Genomic DNA, 16,375 nt, shown 5'->3' on the forward strand with positions numbered 1-16,375 from the left:
GTATATTGCTTAACTAGTCTTCCAGTGCCGACTTCCCACAACTTCACAGTAGAATCTTTTCCACATGAAAGAACAAACCTGGAGAATTTCAAAGAATTATTTATGCCAGGAAATATCCAAAATATAAGAAAAGTAGAAAACACATCGTTCTTCCTTGTAAATGGGGAGCACTGCTACCTCTGATCCTTGGTAAAACAAGCACTGGTGGCCTCATTCAAACCATGTGCCCCAATGATGGGTCGGACACACTGTGCGGTTGCCCCATCCCATATACGAATAGAACCATCTTTTGATGCTGTCACATACACACCGCCAGTACATGAATATCGTACCTGAGAAAGATACATAGAAGTTACTAAAAGCATAGTTCAAAAGATCTAGCGAAAGGATATATAATCTTCACCAGCTGCAAGTGCATTGTTCCCGTTCAGGAACAGAATAGAGAGTTAACATGCCTGGTTGATGGCAGCTTTAGCATTCAGCTCTTGCGCATTAGCTGATAGGTAACACTGGAAAGTGTTTACATCATACAAATGAGGAATAGGATGATCAGTCCCTGTAATCATATTGTCAGTCAGTGAGTGATGACATGAACACTAATATTCATAAAATAATTCCACTCGTAATAGTAGACATATAAGATGCTCTAGATACTAGAAAAATTAGAAACCAGTTATGAGTGAAGACACATATTATGGTAAACCCAAAGAATGACAACAATTCTAGGTTCTAGTGCACTCATTAACTTTAATATTCTTTCTGAAGTTGAAAGTTTCTCAACCTTAGGTTGATGCAGCTTCATAAAACATCAGCTAACTTCATGGAGATTCAAGCATCACAAGTAAAGATTACAAATTACCTGCCAAGAGGAACTCCCCAGAAGGATGAAAAGATACAGACCGTACATTATGGGTATCCTGCATGCAAGTTAGTTTCAAAAGTAAGAATCTGAATATTAATATCTTACATGCCATCCAGACAACTTAGAGAGAAAAAGATTAGAAAAACCTGAATAACTCTATAAGCCCGCCTTGCAACAGACTTTGAATAATCAAAAAACCTGAAAAATAACTCACGAATATGATATATATTGTCATATCTTTATAAATTGCATCAGATGCAGTTGTTTCAAGTATTACAGAGAAAATAAAAGATTAGTTTGAGCATGATTTTGAATAAAACAGTAAATACAGCATGCCTTCGTATGAGCCTACTGGTACAGCATTTAAAAAGAAGCATACTTGATCGTACAGTCCTTTGCTCCAGAAATCAGAATAGGACTTTGAGGGTGGAAATCCAAATCATTAATTGGCTGCAAAGAAAAAAATTTGTTGGATAAATAAACAGTAAGAAAGAAACTCAGAACAATTGTATTTCAACTGATATGTTCTTAGAACATATGTCAGAATGTGACAGAAACTGATGCACAAGCCGAACAATATTCCTGAGAGGACTAAGCCTTCAACTGAAGCATCTTTCCAGGTCAGATGCTTGGTGAATAAAACAAAATTTCACCCACAAAATTCTGAAGATTCCAATTAACACTCAACAGGCTAACAACTATCTGCACTAATACAAGAAGAATGTGAAAATTTGTCCTCGCTGTTATCCTATTAGGCTGTAGAATAGATGCAATGTAGACAAGAAAGGAGAAAAACAGTAGTTCGAAATAAATATGATGATTAACTCATCCCCAAAAAATACAATTAAAATAATACAAATTTTCTTTGTCAAGCAGACCTTATGGCCAACATGACACAGTTCCAACAAGTTGAACCACATTACCTGTGAATGATCATAAAATGTCCTAATCACAGGTCGCACAGGCCCATCCCTGGCATCGGCAAGCATCATTTGTTTTATTTTTAAAACCTGAGAATCAAATGAGCATTATATAAAGTAAAAAATGAAAGTAAAAGAAAAAAATGTAAGCAAGAAAGACAAACTAAACACACACCTCAAATAACTTGATCGATGTGTCTGTACTTCCAGTTGCAATGAACCGCCCATCAGGACTAAATCTTGCACACCTGGCAACATTCTATAAACTAGAAAGTCATAAACAGGTTATTCCTTACCCATAAGAAGAAAGACAAAAGATGGGATTTAAAGAGAACAAATCTATAATTTTAGCAGCTGAAAGATATTTAGATGTGACACTCAAAAGTTGTTATTCATTTAACATAGTTAGAAGCTACTAATACCTACTTGTCTTTGACTCTCGTTGCTTATTCAATTCCTTTCTTAGCTATAAAAATTTGAGACAATCAACTCCAGATACAAAAAAAGTAATACATATAACCTACCTTGTGTTCTGAAACATGTCTGCTTTCATGCTTTGGAAAACTCTTAGACGACCCTTTCATGTCTTGTGTCTCACTGATAAAGCAATAAACATGATAAAATACATCAGCAAGGCACACTGTACCCATAAACGAAATAGTTAACAACAGTTTCTTCTCATCTACTTGAACTGGTTGAAATGGCAGCATTTACTTTCAAATAGACAGGAACTTTGCAGCAAATATGAACATTATTTGAAAACATCAAGCTATCAAAACCTGGAATATAAAATGGCATCCTTTAAACCATAAATATCATAAATATCAGCAATTAAGTCAAATTGGCCAAGCTTTGCAATAAAAAATCACCTGAAATCTATAACATTAGTAGGAACGGGCACTGAGGCATGGCCTGCAGCAACAGCTCCAGCAAAGAGTCCAGAAGCAGGTGTGCCCTTTGCGACTTCATCTCTCTCCACTGAAAGGCCCTGTTAACACCTCAGTTTCCAACAACTAAAGAACACATCCAAACAAAAGATAATCAAAACAAAACAAAAATCAAACCTTTGCAACGAGTTCAAGAAGCCTGTTTGGAGGGGCTTCAGTGTTCAATGGTGTCATTGTAGCCAAAGCCACCGCACTCGCAGCCTAAAACAAGATTAACGAATTGAAGCCTAAAAAATCATGGACAATATCAAGAGAAGAGAGGGTGAGACGAATGCCTGATTGAGACTGTTGTCACGAAGATGAGCAACGATCAAGGCGTTGACCTGCCGAATTAGCTTCCCTTCCTGAAGGATTGGCTCCAAATTTGCATCCATTGATAAGATTCAAACTTCAGAGCTAAAAATTCAATTTTTTTCCTTCAAAAACCACTCTGCTACGAATAAAAAAAAACTCGAATTTTAGCAAATAGCACCGAATTGGTGGACTTCATACGAGCTTAGGAATCCAAAAATTCTCACCAAAATTCGAAACTCCAACGAAGACGAACAATCTCGCTCCTCGCCAATGAGACCCAAAATACGGGAAACTCAGAGTGAGAGGGGAAAAAAAGAATGCACTGGAATTTTTACATGCTACCCCCTGAAAACTCATATTTTACATAATATTTTACTTTTTGCAACACAATTCACTGCCTTGTAAAAATCAGCATCAAAATTTTCAAATAATTGAAATAAAAATGGAATTTCTTTTTTTTTTTTTAGTTTTTTTAAACCCTAAAAATCTTTCGGAATAGTAGTTTAGTTCGATGATTTTTTTTAATTCATACGTAAAATTCCTTGAGTTATTGGTGCAAAATTCATAATAATGGGTTAGCTTAAAATAAAAAAAAAATTAAAATTTTATTCATTGGGCTGAAATAAATGTTTGAGATAAGTTAATTTTTATTGCATAAAAAATAATTAATTTTGGCATTTTCTCCTGCGACATTTTAAAGTTAAAATCCACGGAAAAAATTGGCAAAGAAATCATAGACTTTTCTCTAAATCTTAAAAAAATTATGGGAGGCATATGCAATAGCCCTTTTTTATCTGAATAAATAACTAAATAAATATCATTTATTTGCCTATACCATTTGAATTATATTATTTTTTTAGTGAATGTCAATTACTTAGAGTCAGAGTAAAAAAAGCAAACACAAAACCAAAACAAAGATTAACAAGTTACAAAACATTATCATTTCAGCAGTTTCATACATCAAGCATATCCTTTAATCCATTCTGTCAAATATAGAATATGGCAACAAAAGTATGAAATGCTAAGAAAAGAATATCCTACAATTCAGTCTGCAAAACAGAAATTGTATATTCCCTATAATTCCTCCCAAGGGAAACTCCATGCGCAAAATGGAGGAATTAATTGTGAAACCAAAACTTGGTTTAAATCAAAAGAATCAGTAGGCTAGTGAGTCAGTGACAACAAGGAGCTTCAGAAAGCCAATGGATCCAATTAACCACTTCAGCAACCACATCACTTTCTTCTTGTATCAGCTGATAAATTTTGATACACTAGTGTTCTTGAAAATGGATGAACTGATTTAATTGTACATATCGGAGTTGTAATATCATTCCGATTTGAAAGTGAACATAGAATTTCAGGTCTCATTCAGCTTTAGCACACAAGCGCTCTGTGGAAAGGAGAAAAACAAGATAAGGAATGAAACATTAAGCTTTTGATATTTAATCAGATGCTAGCTTTCAAAATAGTTTGACGTCATGATTTACAAATTCAGATGAACTATACTGGAACAGCAAGTTTTATCACCCAAACCACATGTTCTTTTCCATTTAAACACATGTATATTATGCAAATGAAACCAAGCTGGTCCTTTCAGGGGCAAGACTTATATCCAAGGTTCTAGTTAAAAAAAGTTCAATTGGTCATCATAAATTATTATTTACTAGGATATTATACAGAGCTTGTTTATGGTCAGTGTTTGGTCAAGAATGTAACATTAAGCAGTGTTTATAACCTTCAAACATCAGTAAGATTGAGAAAAAATCATGAAATAGATGATTTGGTATACTTGAAAGTTATGGGCCAATACATGCATATATATGAACAAAGAAAAATGGCAAAAGAAGAATGTTCTTACTCAAATATTCATATGATACTATCATTGTGGTGCCCCACATAGACATGCTGAGGAACCTAGGGCCAAGCCCTCTGTAGAAACCTTTCCAGCCATCTTCAGCAATCAATCTCTTAACAACTTCCCTCGCATTCTGTCTTGGCTTGTCATGATCCATAACCTACATGATTTTACCTACTAATTTTAATAAAGAAACAAAGACAAGTAAAACAAGATTTATATACCAAAGCAATGATTATAAACGAAATCAGACATGATTACGAAAGCAATGATTATAAACAAAATCAAACATGAAGTATTCAAGATTAAAAATGAAAACAAACTAAGAGTGAATTGGATTTTTTTTTTCTTCTCACAGTTTAAGTAATAACTTTTAACTGCCTCCTTAAGATGACATAGACAAAGGACTAAAGAGGTAAGAACATGTGCCAACAAGAGGAAATAACATGGATATTGAATGCAAATGGGAAAGGCTCATGATTCATAAATCAGACATTGAAATAATCCTAGAGAATTTACAAAGTTTCAACCAATTAAAACAATTAGAAGTTTACTGGAAAGTGAATGCGCAGCTGGATGTCCATGCATGTACAACATACACGACATAGTTTAATTAAACTGAGCAAAAGTTCTTATGGAATCATAAAAGACTGTACAGAATCCCTTTGTGTCACATCATCCCTCCACCATCAATTCTTCATTTGCTTCTTTTTCTATATCTAATGAATCATTTATCCCGCAGTTTCCCTACCTTCTGCCATGAACCTTGCACACTTTTATTCTAGTTTCATATTAGATAACAACTGAAACTACTGTGACAGTGACCATAATACTAACAACAATCAACAGCAGCACGACAACAATTATCTTTGGTGGTTTAGATTTTATCTCTAACTGAATATTATCTTATCCTAGTACTGCAATAATATTATGATGAAGTTCATTTGTATATGTTATTATTTTTACATTTTATCAAATTTAATTTTTAGTGCAGATTATATTTGTAGAATGATCACATGTGCGTGAACAAATTATATGACTTGCAGTTCAAACGCATAATTCAAACAAATATACTGACCGAAAGCAGATTGACAAAAGATCACCAAAACAGAAGGAAGAGAGGACAGGTCATAGGTTTATAAATGTTACCTGCAGCCGAGTCTTGATTGTGTCAAGAGGAGTAGTTATACAAGATGCCACAGCACCAGCCACAATTCCTCCAGTAGCTTGAACACCAACAATTTTCCACTGGCTAGGAACAGTTTCTTGGTGATCGCCGGCATGGCCTAGGAATCTGGTCAGCACATCAAAGACATATAAAGAAGCTTTTAGTCATCTGATGATCTCGAAAAAAAAAATGAGGTGCACACGTATGAAGACATATATGGGCAGTATATCAACAGTGGCGTGCTTGGGGTGCACAGGCATGTCCCTTGATACACTTTTAAATCTCATGAGCCATTTCCAAAATCATAAAACCCCATGTATGCGGATGAACAAGAGCTCATAAGCACAATCACAAATTATTCCACATATGGGAAATGAAGTCCCTTAAGAAACTTTTAGGCACAAGAACTAGGTAACAAAAAGGTCATAATCCCAATTAAATATTACACAACTGGTGGAAAAATTAAAAAGGCTGAGCAATATAAATATGTATCCATGCTCTATACTAGCAAATGGGTTAGGCAGGAGGTGATCCAAGCAGTTAAGGGATAAGCAATTCAGATCAAATTATTATTTTATGTATTGCTATGGTAAAATTGCATTCAAATTATTACGATTTACAGATAAAGGTATCAACAATTTATGCTCAGGATAAGATTATTCTCTCCAAATGAAAAGTTCATGCTTAGAAGAACATTTATTGCATGTAGAGAACTTTGTATTTAACAATCAAAACATTTTAAACACTTTAAAGAATGGTTTCAGATACACCTTGATGTATATGCAGCCAATGTAATAAATGAGCAACATCTAGAAAAAAATATGAAAAACAAGCGCATTCAGGTCATAAGTAGATCTAGTAAACATTTTTCACAATGACAGGCAATGAGTAGAGATTGAACTTCGCAATTCATTTGGCATTGTTAAAAAAGGTTTGATGATTACCGCCAGATTATACGTTGGCTAGAGCCATAGCTTGCCCACCATACAGCACTTGATGGGGAATAGGTCATTACCGACAGGCCAAATCCCCTATATAACCCTCGAACACCATCAGATTTAATAAGTTTACGAGCAACATCCAGCCCACCATTATACTTTGTATAACCGGAGTATCCTTGCACCATCAACTTTTGGCTGACCTAAGACAATGTTTCACTTGGATCACAAACAAGCATTCATCACTAAAATATATCCCTCTAAACAAGTCAAGTTGAGAGCCTCTCATAGACAGTGGTGACATCAATTTTACGACAGAACAAACTTGCTCGTACATGACCAAATTAAGGAATGTCTATTAAGATAAGCACATCAGAGATAATAACAACAGATAAAGTAGCAACAAAAGAACAACACATAATTATAGGTACCAAAATAGTGAAGTGAACATTGAAACTAATCAGAAATGTGTACAGTTAACATATGCAATGGTAACCAAATATTTATCAAAATGTTTTCACATGACACTGAACCAGTTAAGAATCTCGGCTCTAAGTCTAGAAAGCCCAATAAATTCTTCAAACTATGATCTCCAAATGGAGTTCTGTTCTCAAACTCACTCATCTTTAGAAATATTTAATGAGATTCAGAGAAGAGATATAGGGACTATAAGTCCAAATTGAACTCTCTAGTGCTATACATTAAAAAAATAATAAAAAATAATTAAAATTTCAGAGGCAGATTCATATCAATATTCCTTCAAAAATCAGTTCAGAGCTCTATAAGGGATGTAGTAAGAAAGCACTTGTCAAGAGAAAAGTCATACCACATCAATAGGAACAAATACAGCCTGAGAAGAAATAGAAGCCAACAGACCTCCCATGCCATTTGCTATAGCTGCCTGCACTGGCTCTGACAATTTGAAGGGTTCAACGATCTTGAGCGAAGCTGCTTTTGTAGTCTCCAGAGAAGTGAGGAAAATGATCCTGGCAGGAATTGCCCCAGTAATAACAGTGCCAAATCCTCTGTACAGACCAGGGATGCCATCTACCTTTAGAATGTTTTTGAAAGTTGAGAAGGCACTTTGTTGTGCTATTTCTTTTGAAGCAACCTGAATTCGGGTCTTTATGACAGAGATTGGATACAAGGCCACAGTGACACCAGTAAAGAGGCCAGCTCCTACAACATACAGCTTAGTTTTGTCGAGCCTACAAAAATTAACCTAAAAAGGTAAGGACAAGGATTTCCTTCAACTAAGACAGGAAATATAATACAAAACAATGGACTCATTCAACCTGAAGGAAAACATAGCCACATTCAAAACAAAACTTAGCTACATGAGAATAAATAGTCTAAATGCAATCAAAATAACCCAATTCACATAAACATTTGCAAAGCATTTAACCAAGAAAACAATGACATGTCACCTGTAATAATCAATTTCAGGGTCCTAATACTTGAGCATTATAGCTTTTCTCAATGATTATTCACATTTCTCTCATACCTTTAAAGGCTTTATTTACTAAGTTATACACTTCAAAGTAAAAAAAATAAATATCTTGCAGTAATGTATCTCTAATTGACCCCTCAAGGAGCAGGTTATGCAACAACAACAACAACAAAACAAAAAAGTTTACTCATTTACATCTTGATTATTGAAAAACTGCTTAATTAGATGCTAATTCTTGCTGATAAACGACATACAAGAATACGGGTTCAATTACAAACAGAACTTGTCTTTAAATTCATGACCTCATAGCAATAACAACAAGGTTTTTTTCATGTGCTTTTTCTCGTGACTAACATGTAAATTTCCAATACCACAATTCTCACACAGGCATTTCAACAAACACATGAGGAACGTTCACGAAAATCACAACCCATACCTACAAATCCCAATTGACAACCAACCTATGAAGAATCCAAACAAAACAAACATTATAAAAAATAAAAATTATTTAGGAAAAATAATAAAAATAAAGAACAAATGACCACCATTCATTTACAAATCAAACAAAACAGCCAAAAAAGAGAGAAAAAAGAAAGAAAACATCACTTGTCCCAATTGATCTCGGTTTGATCGAACGATGAAACCCTCGAACGAGCCGTGGAATCCATTGCCAGAGCCTTTGGGATCACGGAGGTGCTCAAATCGAAACGAAGCTTGAGAACTCGAGACAAATAAGAAGGAAACCAAAAGTGTGAACTTTCTATTTGAGAAGAGACATTTTTTTGACCATGAACCAGTGACTCTAATCTAACCGTCCATATTATCAATGAATGATGTGTCAATCATCTATCGGCTGTGGATCCTTCTTTGGAAATGTCTTAATAAGACGCGCTTTGCGTGTTGTGTGGTTTGATGGGCCATGATTTATTTATATAATTGTAAACCGCTAATTCATTGATAATTGTTTAAAATAATAAGGAAAATTTTTAAAATTAGATAACATAAAAATAAAAATTATAGTTTTTGGTCAATTTTTCAATTCAATAAATGATTCTTATGCCATCTTTGCATCGCTTTCTCCCTATTAAAAAAAAGACTTTCATTTTATAATTCTTTTTTATAATAGAGCACATGTCGTTGTGCATAAGTGGTATAAAATTAATATCTTAATGCACTTGTGAGGTGTGTCCTCACCCTGACTTCATTATACAAAAATAAACTTATGTTATATTTATTTATTTAAATAAAAATAATGGATAAATTATGAATTCAATTAAAAAAAGACAAAATGAATAAATAAAGGTATATAAAAAAATAAATAAATGAGAAATGAGTTGTAGAAAACAAAATGAGTTTGAAATACCATTCATATACTATTCATTAGGAGTTAACACTGTATATCACTGTTTATTCAAAGTTTTTTGCTTCTAGTATGAGTTTCCTGTAAAAAATTATATTTTTTATATTTTTCAGAATTGTATGACAAAGAATTTACTATTGTGGATTTATGGATCATGATATATAATTTTGAATCATTTAACAGGTTTTTATTATCCTTGTGTTAGTTCGTCTCACATGATTAATTTTTAAAATTTTTAAATTATCATAACTAGTACACATTCGTTCATCAGTAAGTGCTTGTCATTTGGAAAAAAAAATTACAATAGAAAGATATATATACTTTCAAAATTTACGTGGAATAATTTGGATGGTTTGTTTGAGCTGGGCTGATTCTAAAATGCAAGCCCAATGATCTTTATAGCAGCAAATAAAGAATTACAATTTATTAAATTAGAAAATAAGATAAAAAATGTTACCAAAGGATGAAACCAGGTATAGATTTGAGCCGAGTCGCTCGTGAGTAAATGCTCTACCAATAAAAGTTGCTCAGAGCTTAAATTTCTATTTAGAACCCATGTTCTCACATCATTGTTCATCCAATAAACGAAGCTAAGCTCGAAATGTAATATTTTACCACACAACTCGCGACTTTGCCTCTAATGTTCTCATTTTTATAAACTCGATCATGGAATTGCTTTATATATATATATATATTATATTATATATGCATTTATACGACTACGCCATTTGTCATTAATTCAGCCATACTATTATGTGATTATATATCACGTCCGGCGTTAAGCTCATTGCTCAAAATAACTAGCCTTTATTGTTTAAACGAAATTTACAAGATAACCCAGCCCAAAGTTTCAACACCACCCCAAACTCTACCATTAAATTCAAGAACTGCTTATCAGAGCAATTAAGTTCATTTATAAGATTATTTACAATTTTATTTGGTGAATAATCATTATAAATAAACTCAAATCTAATGAACACACCGAGCACGATTCATTAAATAATTTTACTAAATAAAAATGAAAATATATAAAAAATAGTCGTTCTTTAATCGTTACCAATGCGTTTCAAGCTCGAATTTTCTTAACAAGCTGTTTCGAGCACGGTTTCCTTGAAAACTTCTATTTTCAGAAATCGTTCTATGAAAATACCAAGAATCTGTTCAAACTCAACATAAAAACGTTCAAGAAAGTTCTACCGGCTCGTTCGATTAACAAGAGAACGAGCAGTTTCAACGCGAAAAGTTTCTACCGGCTGTTTACATCCCTGATAGCCATGAGGAATTATTGCAAAAAAGTTAAATGATATCAAAAACAGTGTCCATCATCAAACTATTTTTATTTATAATTAAAATTGAAAAAAAAATCTAAAAAATAAGCAAAAAACTTTAATAAAATCCTGACATGATTAAAGTGGAAATTTAATAAATGGAAGACATGGAAATCTAAAAAATAAAGCAAAAACTTTAATAACATCATAGTTATTGAAAATAGTCTTTGAATATGAGTTCATGGTTCAAGGTTCATGCAATGCAAACAGAGAGTGAGTGGAAGGTGGGGGCTGGAAGCAATGGAAGACATGGCCATGGCTGTGGCATCTCATTCATGAAACAAGAAGAGGAGGAGGAGGAGGAGCTATGCCATCTTTTGATGAGGTGAGATGTTAAACTATTAGGCTGTTTGTGGCTTCAAAAACCTTTTTTTTACTGCAAAGATGATGAGATTCCACTGCTTCTCTTGATATGATAATGATTCCAGCTTTGACAGGACAGCAAAGCATGGCAGCAGCTCACTGGAAACTGGAGAAGATTCCAACTGGCTTTTGTTGGGGGATAAGAAGGATGAGACAGGCCCCTAAAAAGATTGGATTTTTAGGTTAAAGCTCAGCCCTAATGGGTAGAGTACATGGATTAATGGAGAAATCAGAGAGGTTGGTGGGTGAATGGATATGTTTGTTGTTCATGCATTTATTAGATTTTTATTGTGTGTATACTTGTTATCTTGTTACTGACTCACTTTCACTGATTCCTGTTGTGCATTCTCTCATGTTAAACATGCCACATTTTCTGTGTGTTCTATCTGCTATAGAATTGCAAGCATTTGTTGTAAATTTTGGGGGAAAGTTGGAGGTGGGGTTCAGATATTTTTTGCCTTATTGTCTCTGTGTAGATAAAACAAAATTCAAAAAGTTTTGGAGTAGGGCATGGGCCAAGATAAGTAATTTCATTTTCCAATGGGAATATTCCAGTACAAATGAATATCCCAAGACATTGATGTTGTTTGTCTCCATTAGAGGCTTCAAATACCTTTTGAATCAAGAAGATGACTTCTTTGTATTTATGGATTGGATGTGGATATAATTAGGTGGGATATGTATGTTTTAAGTCTAAATTTCATCAAAAATGCCTTGCATTTTCCTCCGTTGTGTTAAATATGAATGCTAGGATATGTGTTTCTATTTTTAGATTCACTAAAGAATCTTTTTTTTTTCTTATTTATTTTTTTATGATCAAGTGGGGCTTTTTTTTTTCACACACCTCCCATTGCTTTGGGATATATCACAAGTATCAGTTACAGCTAGTTTGAGTTGTTTTCAACTAAAAAAGTTGTTGAAAGTGCTCATGTGAAGACAAAGTGGTCCTTACAAAACTAAGAGAGAGGAGTTTTTGGACGGGAGCCAAAATGGATGGTTTCAGGTACTTGGCATGACGCATGACAAAGGTTTTTGGTTTTTGGTGCATTTTATCACTATTTAAAGTATTGAACGATTCCCATACGACAAACTTTGCAACCAATCAATTCACTATCTGCCATCCTATACATACCCATCTCTTCCTCACAAGTAACACTCATAAGCTTTCACCTGCCACTCCTCTTGTTTGAATCCCTCTGGTCATGGATCATTTTGAACCATTAGAGTCATAGTTTAATCCCTTCACGTAACAGATGGAAAGACTGATTTTATTCGAATTAACCAATCTCAGAAGGAAGTCTAGAAGGAGGATATACTTGCAATTGCATCAAATGGTATCTTTTAAATTCAACTCCGTGGCTTTGCTGTTTTCTAGCACCAGCACACCTAACCACATCTTTATAAGCTTTAGCTTAATGCCTGTGGAGAAGTAAGAAAAATGGTATTCTTGTCAGCCTAAAACATAAAATATATGTATATTGACTGATGTAACAAGTTGCTCATTATTCATTCCTATGCATTCCATCATATGGAAATCCATGCGTGGATAAAAAGAGTAGGCTGTGACTGGGGTGAGAAAGAGTTGTAGTTTTGGAAGGCATAAGAAAAGTTAAAGGACATTGAATAAGTATATTAAATGATTTCTGGTCGAAGATAACAATCTCTCAGAGTTTTGGTTTTCAGAAGGCGCAGTGCTCTAGCTGTCATCAGCCTATTGGCTCAACTGGTGATACAGTGTCTTGTCCTCACTTTCTTTCTTTTCATGCTTAGTCTTTCCCGAGCCTCTCTATATAAAAAGTTGGTGCCTTTACTGCAATTCTCAACTCTTTCCTTAGTCTACCGGAATGTTTTAACTTCAGGAGGATCCATGAGTGAAGTAATGGTATTCTCTTATAGATAATAATTTGTTGAAGAGTGAGTGTGAAAGGAAGCTTCTCGAGAGGTTCCTCAGAGTGGTTTCTCTCAGAGTGTGCTTAGACTCCTCCGTTTCACATGTGAGCAGACTTGAGGGGTGAGTTCCAAGCTTCTATTTGTTATTTATTTTAATAGTATGGAGTGGCTTAGAATATGACCTTTGGTGACATCTGCTTTTGGTTTTACTTCTCTTTCTTGTGGGTTTTGCTTTCTTTTGTTCTTCAAAGTCTTATTTTAATCCATGGTGGACATTGTTTAATGAAGGAAAAGCATAGATTTGGTGGGCTTGGGATCTGTGTGTTGTTTTTCTTTACAAGTTTTCAGTTTTTATTTGATTTGTTTTTGGTGCTTTGTCCTGTTATTATAGGGTAAACATCATTGCATCGCTTTGGCTTTCATGGAATTCCTTTGTTTATTAACTTTTGTTTGAAGGAATTAAGATTATAGTTATTTTGATATATTGGTATGTCTTGTAATGCTGAACTGGATGCTAAGAGAACTGGTTTTGTTCCTACTCTCTTGTTCATCACTGCTTTACCTTTTCTTATTGTCTTTAGTTCTTGGCTTTCTATAAATTGAAAGAAAGCTTTGGGGCGGAATGATGGCTGCTTGAGCATTTCCATGCAGCTTTTCTGTTTTTAAGTATTCTCCCAAAGAATCTCAGTTTGTGAGGCTGAGATGAATTTCATCGTTGTCCCTTTGTTGCTCTGCCTCTTAAAAATGTTAAAAATAAGAGGCAAAGATGATGATGACGGTAAAGTATGAAGGATGCTTATTTCCCATCAACTTTCTTTGTATTCATTTTCTGCAGATGGATTCATTAGGACTAGTCCATTGAAATAGATTTTTTTCTGACTTCTTAATTGATCTGGTATGCTCTGTACCTTAATTTTGCTGTTTGTCTCTTGAGACTCATGACTGTTAATCTTTATTGCTTGATTTCTTCATTTTATTAGTCCAACCACTTGCTTGGATTTACATGGTGTCTTGATTAGTTTTCCTTTTCTTTGTTTTTATTTGCTTTTCTGATGGAAAGGGCTTTGGTGATTGTTCTGCAACCAAAGTTTGCATCCTCTGTTCTGACTTGTTCTGATAATTAGTGACCTTTCTTAACATTAGAGATCATTTGATTCTTTGCTTTCATTCTTGACGTAAGTTATGTTTCTTTGACTGAAACTTTCAAAACCTGTGAAGTTTTATGGTGTTAGCAATGTTGTTTATCTTCCATTACCGTGTACCTTTTATGAACTCATGCTTAAAAGAATGTCAATTCACTGAATCCAAAGATGGATTTGCTGTTTTGTCCCATTTATTATTCTTTTTTTCTAATGTGAGAAACTTATAATTGAGGTTGATTACTTTGTAAATTTTGCATACAATGGTTTAAGATTGAGCTGTCTTTTGAGTGGAAAACTTTAAATTTACTTGGTGTAAAATCCAAGCACATTCTTATTATCATTTGAGAGCCACTGCTTTTCATATGTCATGCATTCTATTCTTGGTTATCAGAATCTTTAACCTATTTATGATCAAATTTCCAGTTTCCCTCTCTTTCTGAATCTACCTCGATGAAACTGTGAACAAAATTATGCCAGCAATTAATGTTTAATTTTCACAATTCTTAGTATTTATTTACCCTCTGCCGTTATGATGTAGGCTTATTTGGTTTGAACTGCTATAAAAATGGCTGCTGTCTATGATCTAAAGCAAAGAGGTCAATTGACAATCTTCGACAGCTTTGATGACCTTGCCACTGATTTAGCCGAGTACATCGCACAACTTTCAGAGATTTCAGTTAAAGAGAGAGGATGCTTCACTGTTGCTTTGTCTGGAGGATCTCTCATCAGTTTTCTTGGGTAACTGTTTGTTCCTTCGATGTATTATCATCGTTTACAAGCATAACTTCACTTATACTTTGGCTATTTCGGAAGCAGGAAATTGTATGAAGCTCCTTACGACAAGACAGTTGATTGGACAAAATGGTATGTTTTATGGGCCGATGAACGTGCAGTCTCCAAGAGCCATCCTGACAGCAACTACAAACTCACAAAGGATAACTTCCTTTCAAAGGTACACACGGGCGCGCTCGCACAATCAGTAACATGAAATGCCTTATGTTTCAATTTTCGTATCATTGAAACTCATTTACTAATGACCATAAAAACTGTCAGGTACCTATTCTAAACAACCATGTATACTCCATCAATGACAACCTGACAGTGGAGGATGCAGCAATGCAGTATGAATTCGTGATCCGCCAGCTTGTTAAAGCTCGTATACTCAATGTCTCAAGTATCAACGACTGCCCGAAATTTGATCTCATTCTTCTTTCTGTGGGATCGAATGGGAGTATAGCCTCATTGTTCCCGCACCACCCTGCTCTCGAGCAAAGTGATGATTGGATCACTTACATTACTGACGCATCAGAGCCGCCACCGGAGAGAATCACATTTACACTTCCAGTTATCAACTCGGCATCCAATGTGGTTGTGTTGGCGACCGGAGAAGACAAGGCGACGGCAATGCACTTCGCCGTTGATGATTCAGGCGAAGAATTCGATGCTTCTGCTGTGCCTGCATGCCTGGTTAGGCCTGTTGATGGGAAGTTGGTGTGGTTCATGGACATGTTAGCTGCCTCAAAGCTGCAGTTGAGTGGATGATAGCTATATTTATTGCAGCAATATGTGGTTGTTTGTATGTAGTTTTTGGAGAGGAATTTGATAGAATGTTTTGAGTTCTCTTTGTCTCTGGGTTTATTTTTGGTTGGTTGGAAAATAAGTGAGTCTTTTGCACAATGTTCTGAGCTTTTCAAAGGTTATTTTGAGGAATTGAAATGAAAAGAAAGAAAGCTTGCATGCGTTTTGTGTGCTTTCTTATCTGATTAAAGCTTTTTTAGTAGCTATTGCTTAGTTCCTATTCAAAAAAATTTTTAAAAAACTTTCGTTTTGAAAAACAAATATAGTTATTAGCTAATGT

At 34.6% G+C, this 16,375-nt stretch overlaps 3 protein-coding genes across 5 annotated transcripts; 1 reads left to right on the top strand and 2 right to left on the bottom strand.

The window, feature by feature from the left end:
* Positions 1-5: 5 nt before the first annotated feature.
* Positions 6-3,313, bottom strand: LOC120267401 (cleavage stimulation factor subunit 50; the record flags this gene model as incomplete). Its single annotated transcript, XM_039275037.1, has 13 exons — positions 3,248-3,313; positions 3,005-3,159; positions 2,847-2,930; positions 2,652-2,770; positions 2,307-2,379; positions 1,958-2,041; positions 1,786-1,872; positions 1,242-1,312; positions 1,009-1,060; positions 860-917; positions 456-556; positions 178-332; positions 6-78 (listed from the first exon to the last, which is right to left on the bottom strand). Coding segments are annotated over exons 2-13 (1,056 nt in total), but the record flags the coding sequence as incomplete, so codon positions are not given.
* A 720-nt stretch (positions 3,314-4,033) lies between these two features.
* On the bottom strand, positions 4,034-9,187 carry LOC120267719 (solute carrier family 25 member 44). The gene is made up of 6 exons (XM_039275396.1): positions 9,041-9,187; positions 7,811-8,192; positions 6,991-7,187; positions 6,028-6,172; positions 4,882-5,038; positions 4,034-4,413 (listed from the first exon to the last, which is right to left on the bottom strand). Exons 1-6 carry the CDS (start codon positions 9,100-9,102, stop codon positions 4,388-4,390), a joined length of 969 nt encoding a protein of 322 aa, XP_039131330.1. The 5' UTR covers positions 9,103-9,187; the 3' UTR covers positions 4,034-4,387.
* A 3,491-nt stretch (positions 9,188-12,678) lies between these two features.
* Positions 12,679-16,275, top strand: LOC120267764 (probable 6-phosphogluconolactonase 1). Of its 3 annotated transcripts, none has more exons than XM_039275441.1 (4): positions 12,679-12,819; positions 15,056-15,255; positions 15,334-15,469; positions 15,571-16,275. In XM_039275441.1, exons 2-4 carry the CDS (start codon positions 15,083-15,085, stop codon positions 16,057-16,059), a joined length of 798 nt encoding a protein of 265 aa, XP_039131375.1. In that variant the 5' UTR covers positions 12,679-12,819; positions 15,056-15,082; the 3' UTR covers positions 16,060-16,275. The 3 variants fall into 3 exon arrangements, with proteins under 3 accessions (XP_039131375.1, XP_039131373.1, XP_039131374.1); XM_039275439.1 differs by lacking the exon at positions 12,679-12,819 and adding an exon at positions 13,033-13,496; XM_039275440.1 differs by lacking the exon at positions 12,679-12,819 and adding an exon at positions 13,545-13,679.
* Positions 16,276-16,375: the final 100 nt, after the last annotated feature.

The sequence above is a fragment of the Dioscorea cayenensis genome, chromosome 8, assembly GCF_009730915.1.
Source record: "Dioscorea cayenensis subsp. rotundata cultivar TDr96_F1 chromosome 8, TDr96_F1_v2_PseudoChromosome.rev07_lg8_w22 25.fasta, whole genome shotgun sequence".
NCBI lineage: Eukaryota > Viridiplantae > Streptophyta > Magnoliopsida > Dioscoreales > Dioscoreaceae > Dioscorea > Dioscorea cayenensis.

Excerpts from the sequence above, each read along its gene's own strand:
- LOC120267719 (XM_039275396.1), bottom strand. The coding sequence starts at position 9,102 with ATGGATTCCACGGCTCGTTCGAGGGTTTCATCGTTCGATCAAACCGAG. Across the intron at positions 6,173-6,990 it reads AGCCAACGTATAATCTGGCG|ATTCCTAGGCCATGCCGGCG; the intron begins GTAATCATCAAA and ends TGTGCTGACCAG. Across the intron at positions 5,039-6,027 it reads CAATCAAGACTCGGCTGCAG|GTTATGGATCATGACAAGCC; the intron begins GTAACATTTATA and ends AAAATCATGTAG.
- LOC120267764 (XM_039275441.1), top strand. The coding sequence starts at position 15,083 with ATGGCTGCTGTCTATGATCTAAAGCAAAGAGGTCAATTGACAATCTTC. Across the intron at positions 15,256-15,333 it reads TCTCTCATCAGTTTTCTTGG|GAAATTGTATGAAGCTCCTT; the intron begins GTAACTGTTTGT and ends TTTCGGAAGCAG. Across the intron at positions 15,470-15,570 it reads AGGATAACTTCCTTTCAAAG|GTACCTATTCTAAACAACCA; the intron begins GTACACACGGGC and ends AAAAACTGTCAG.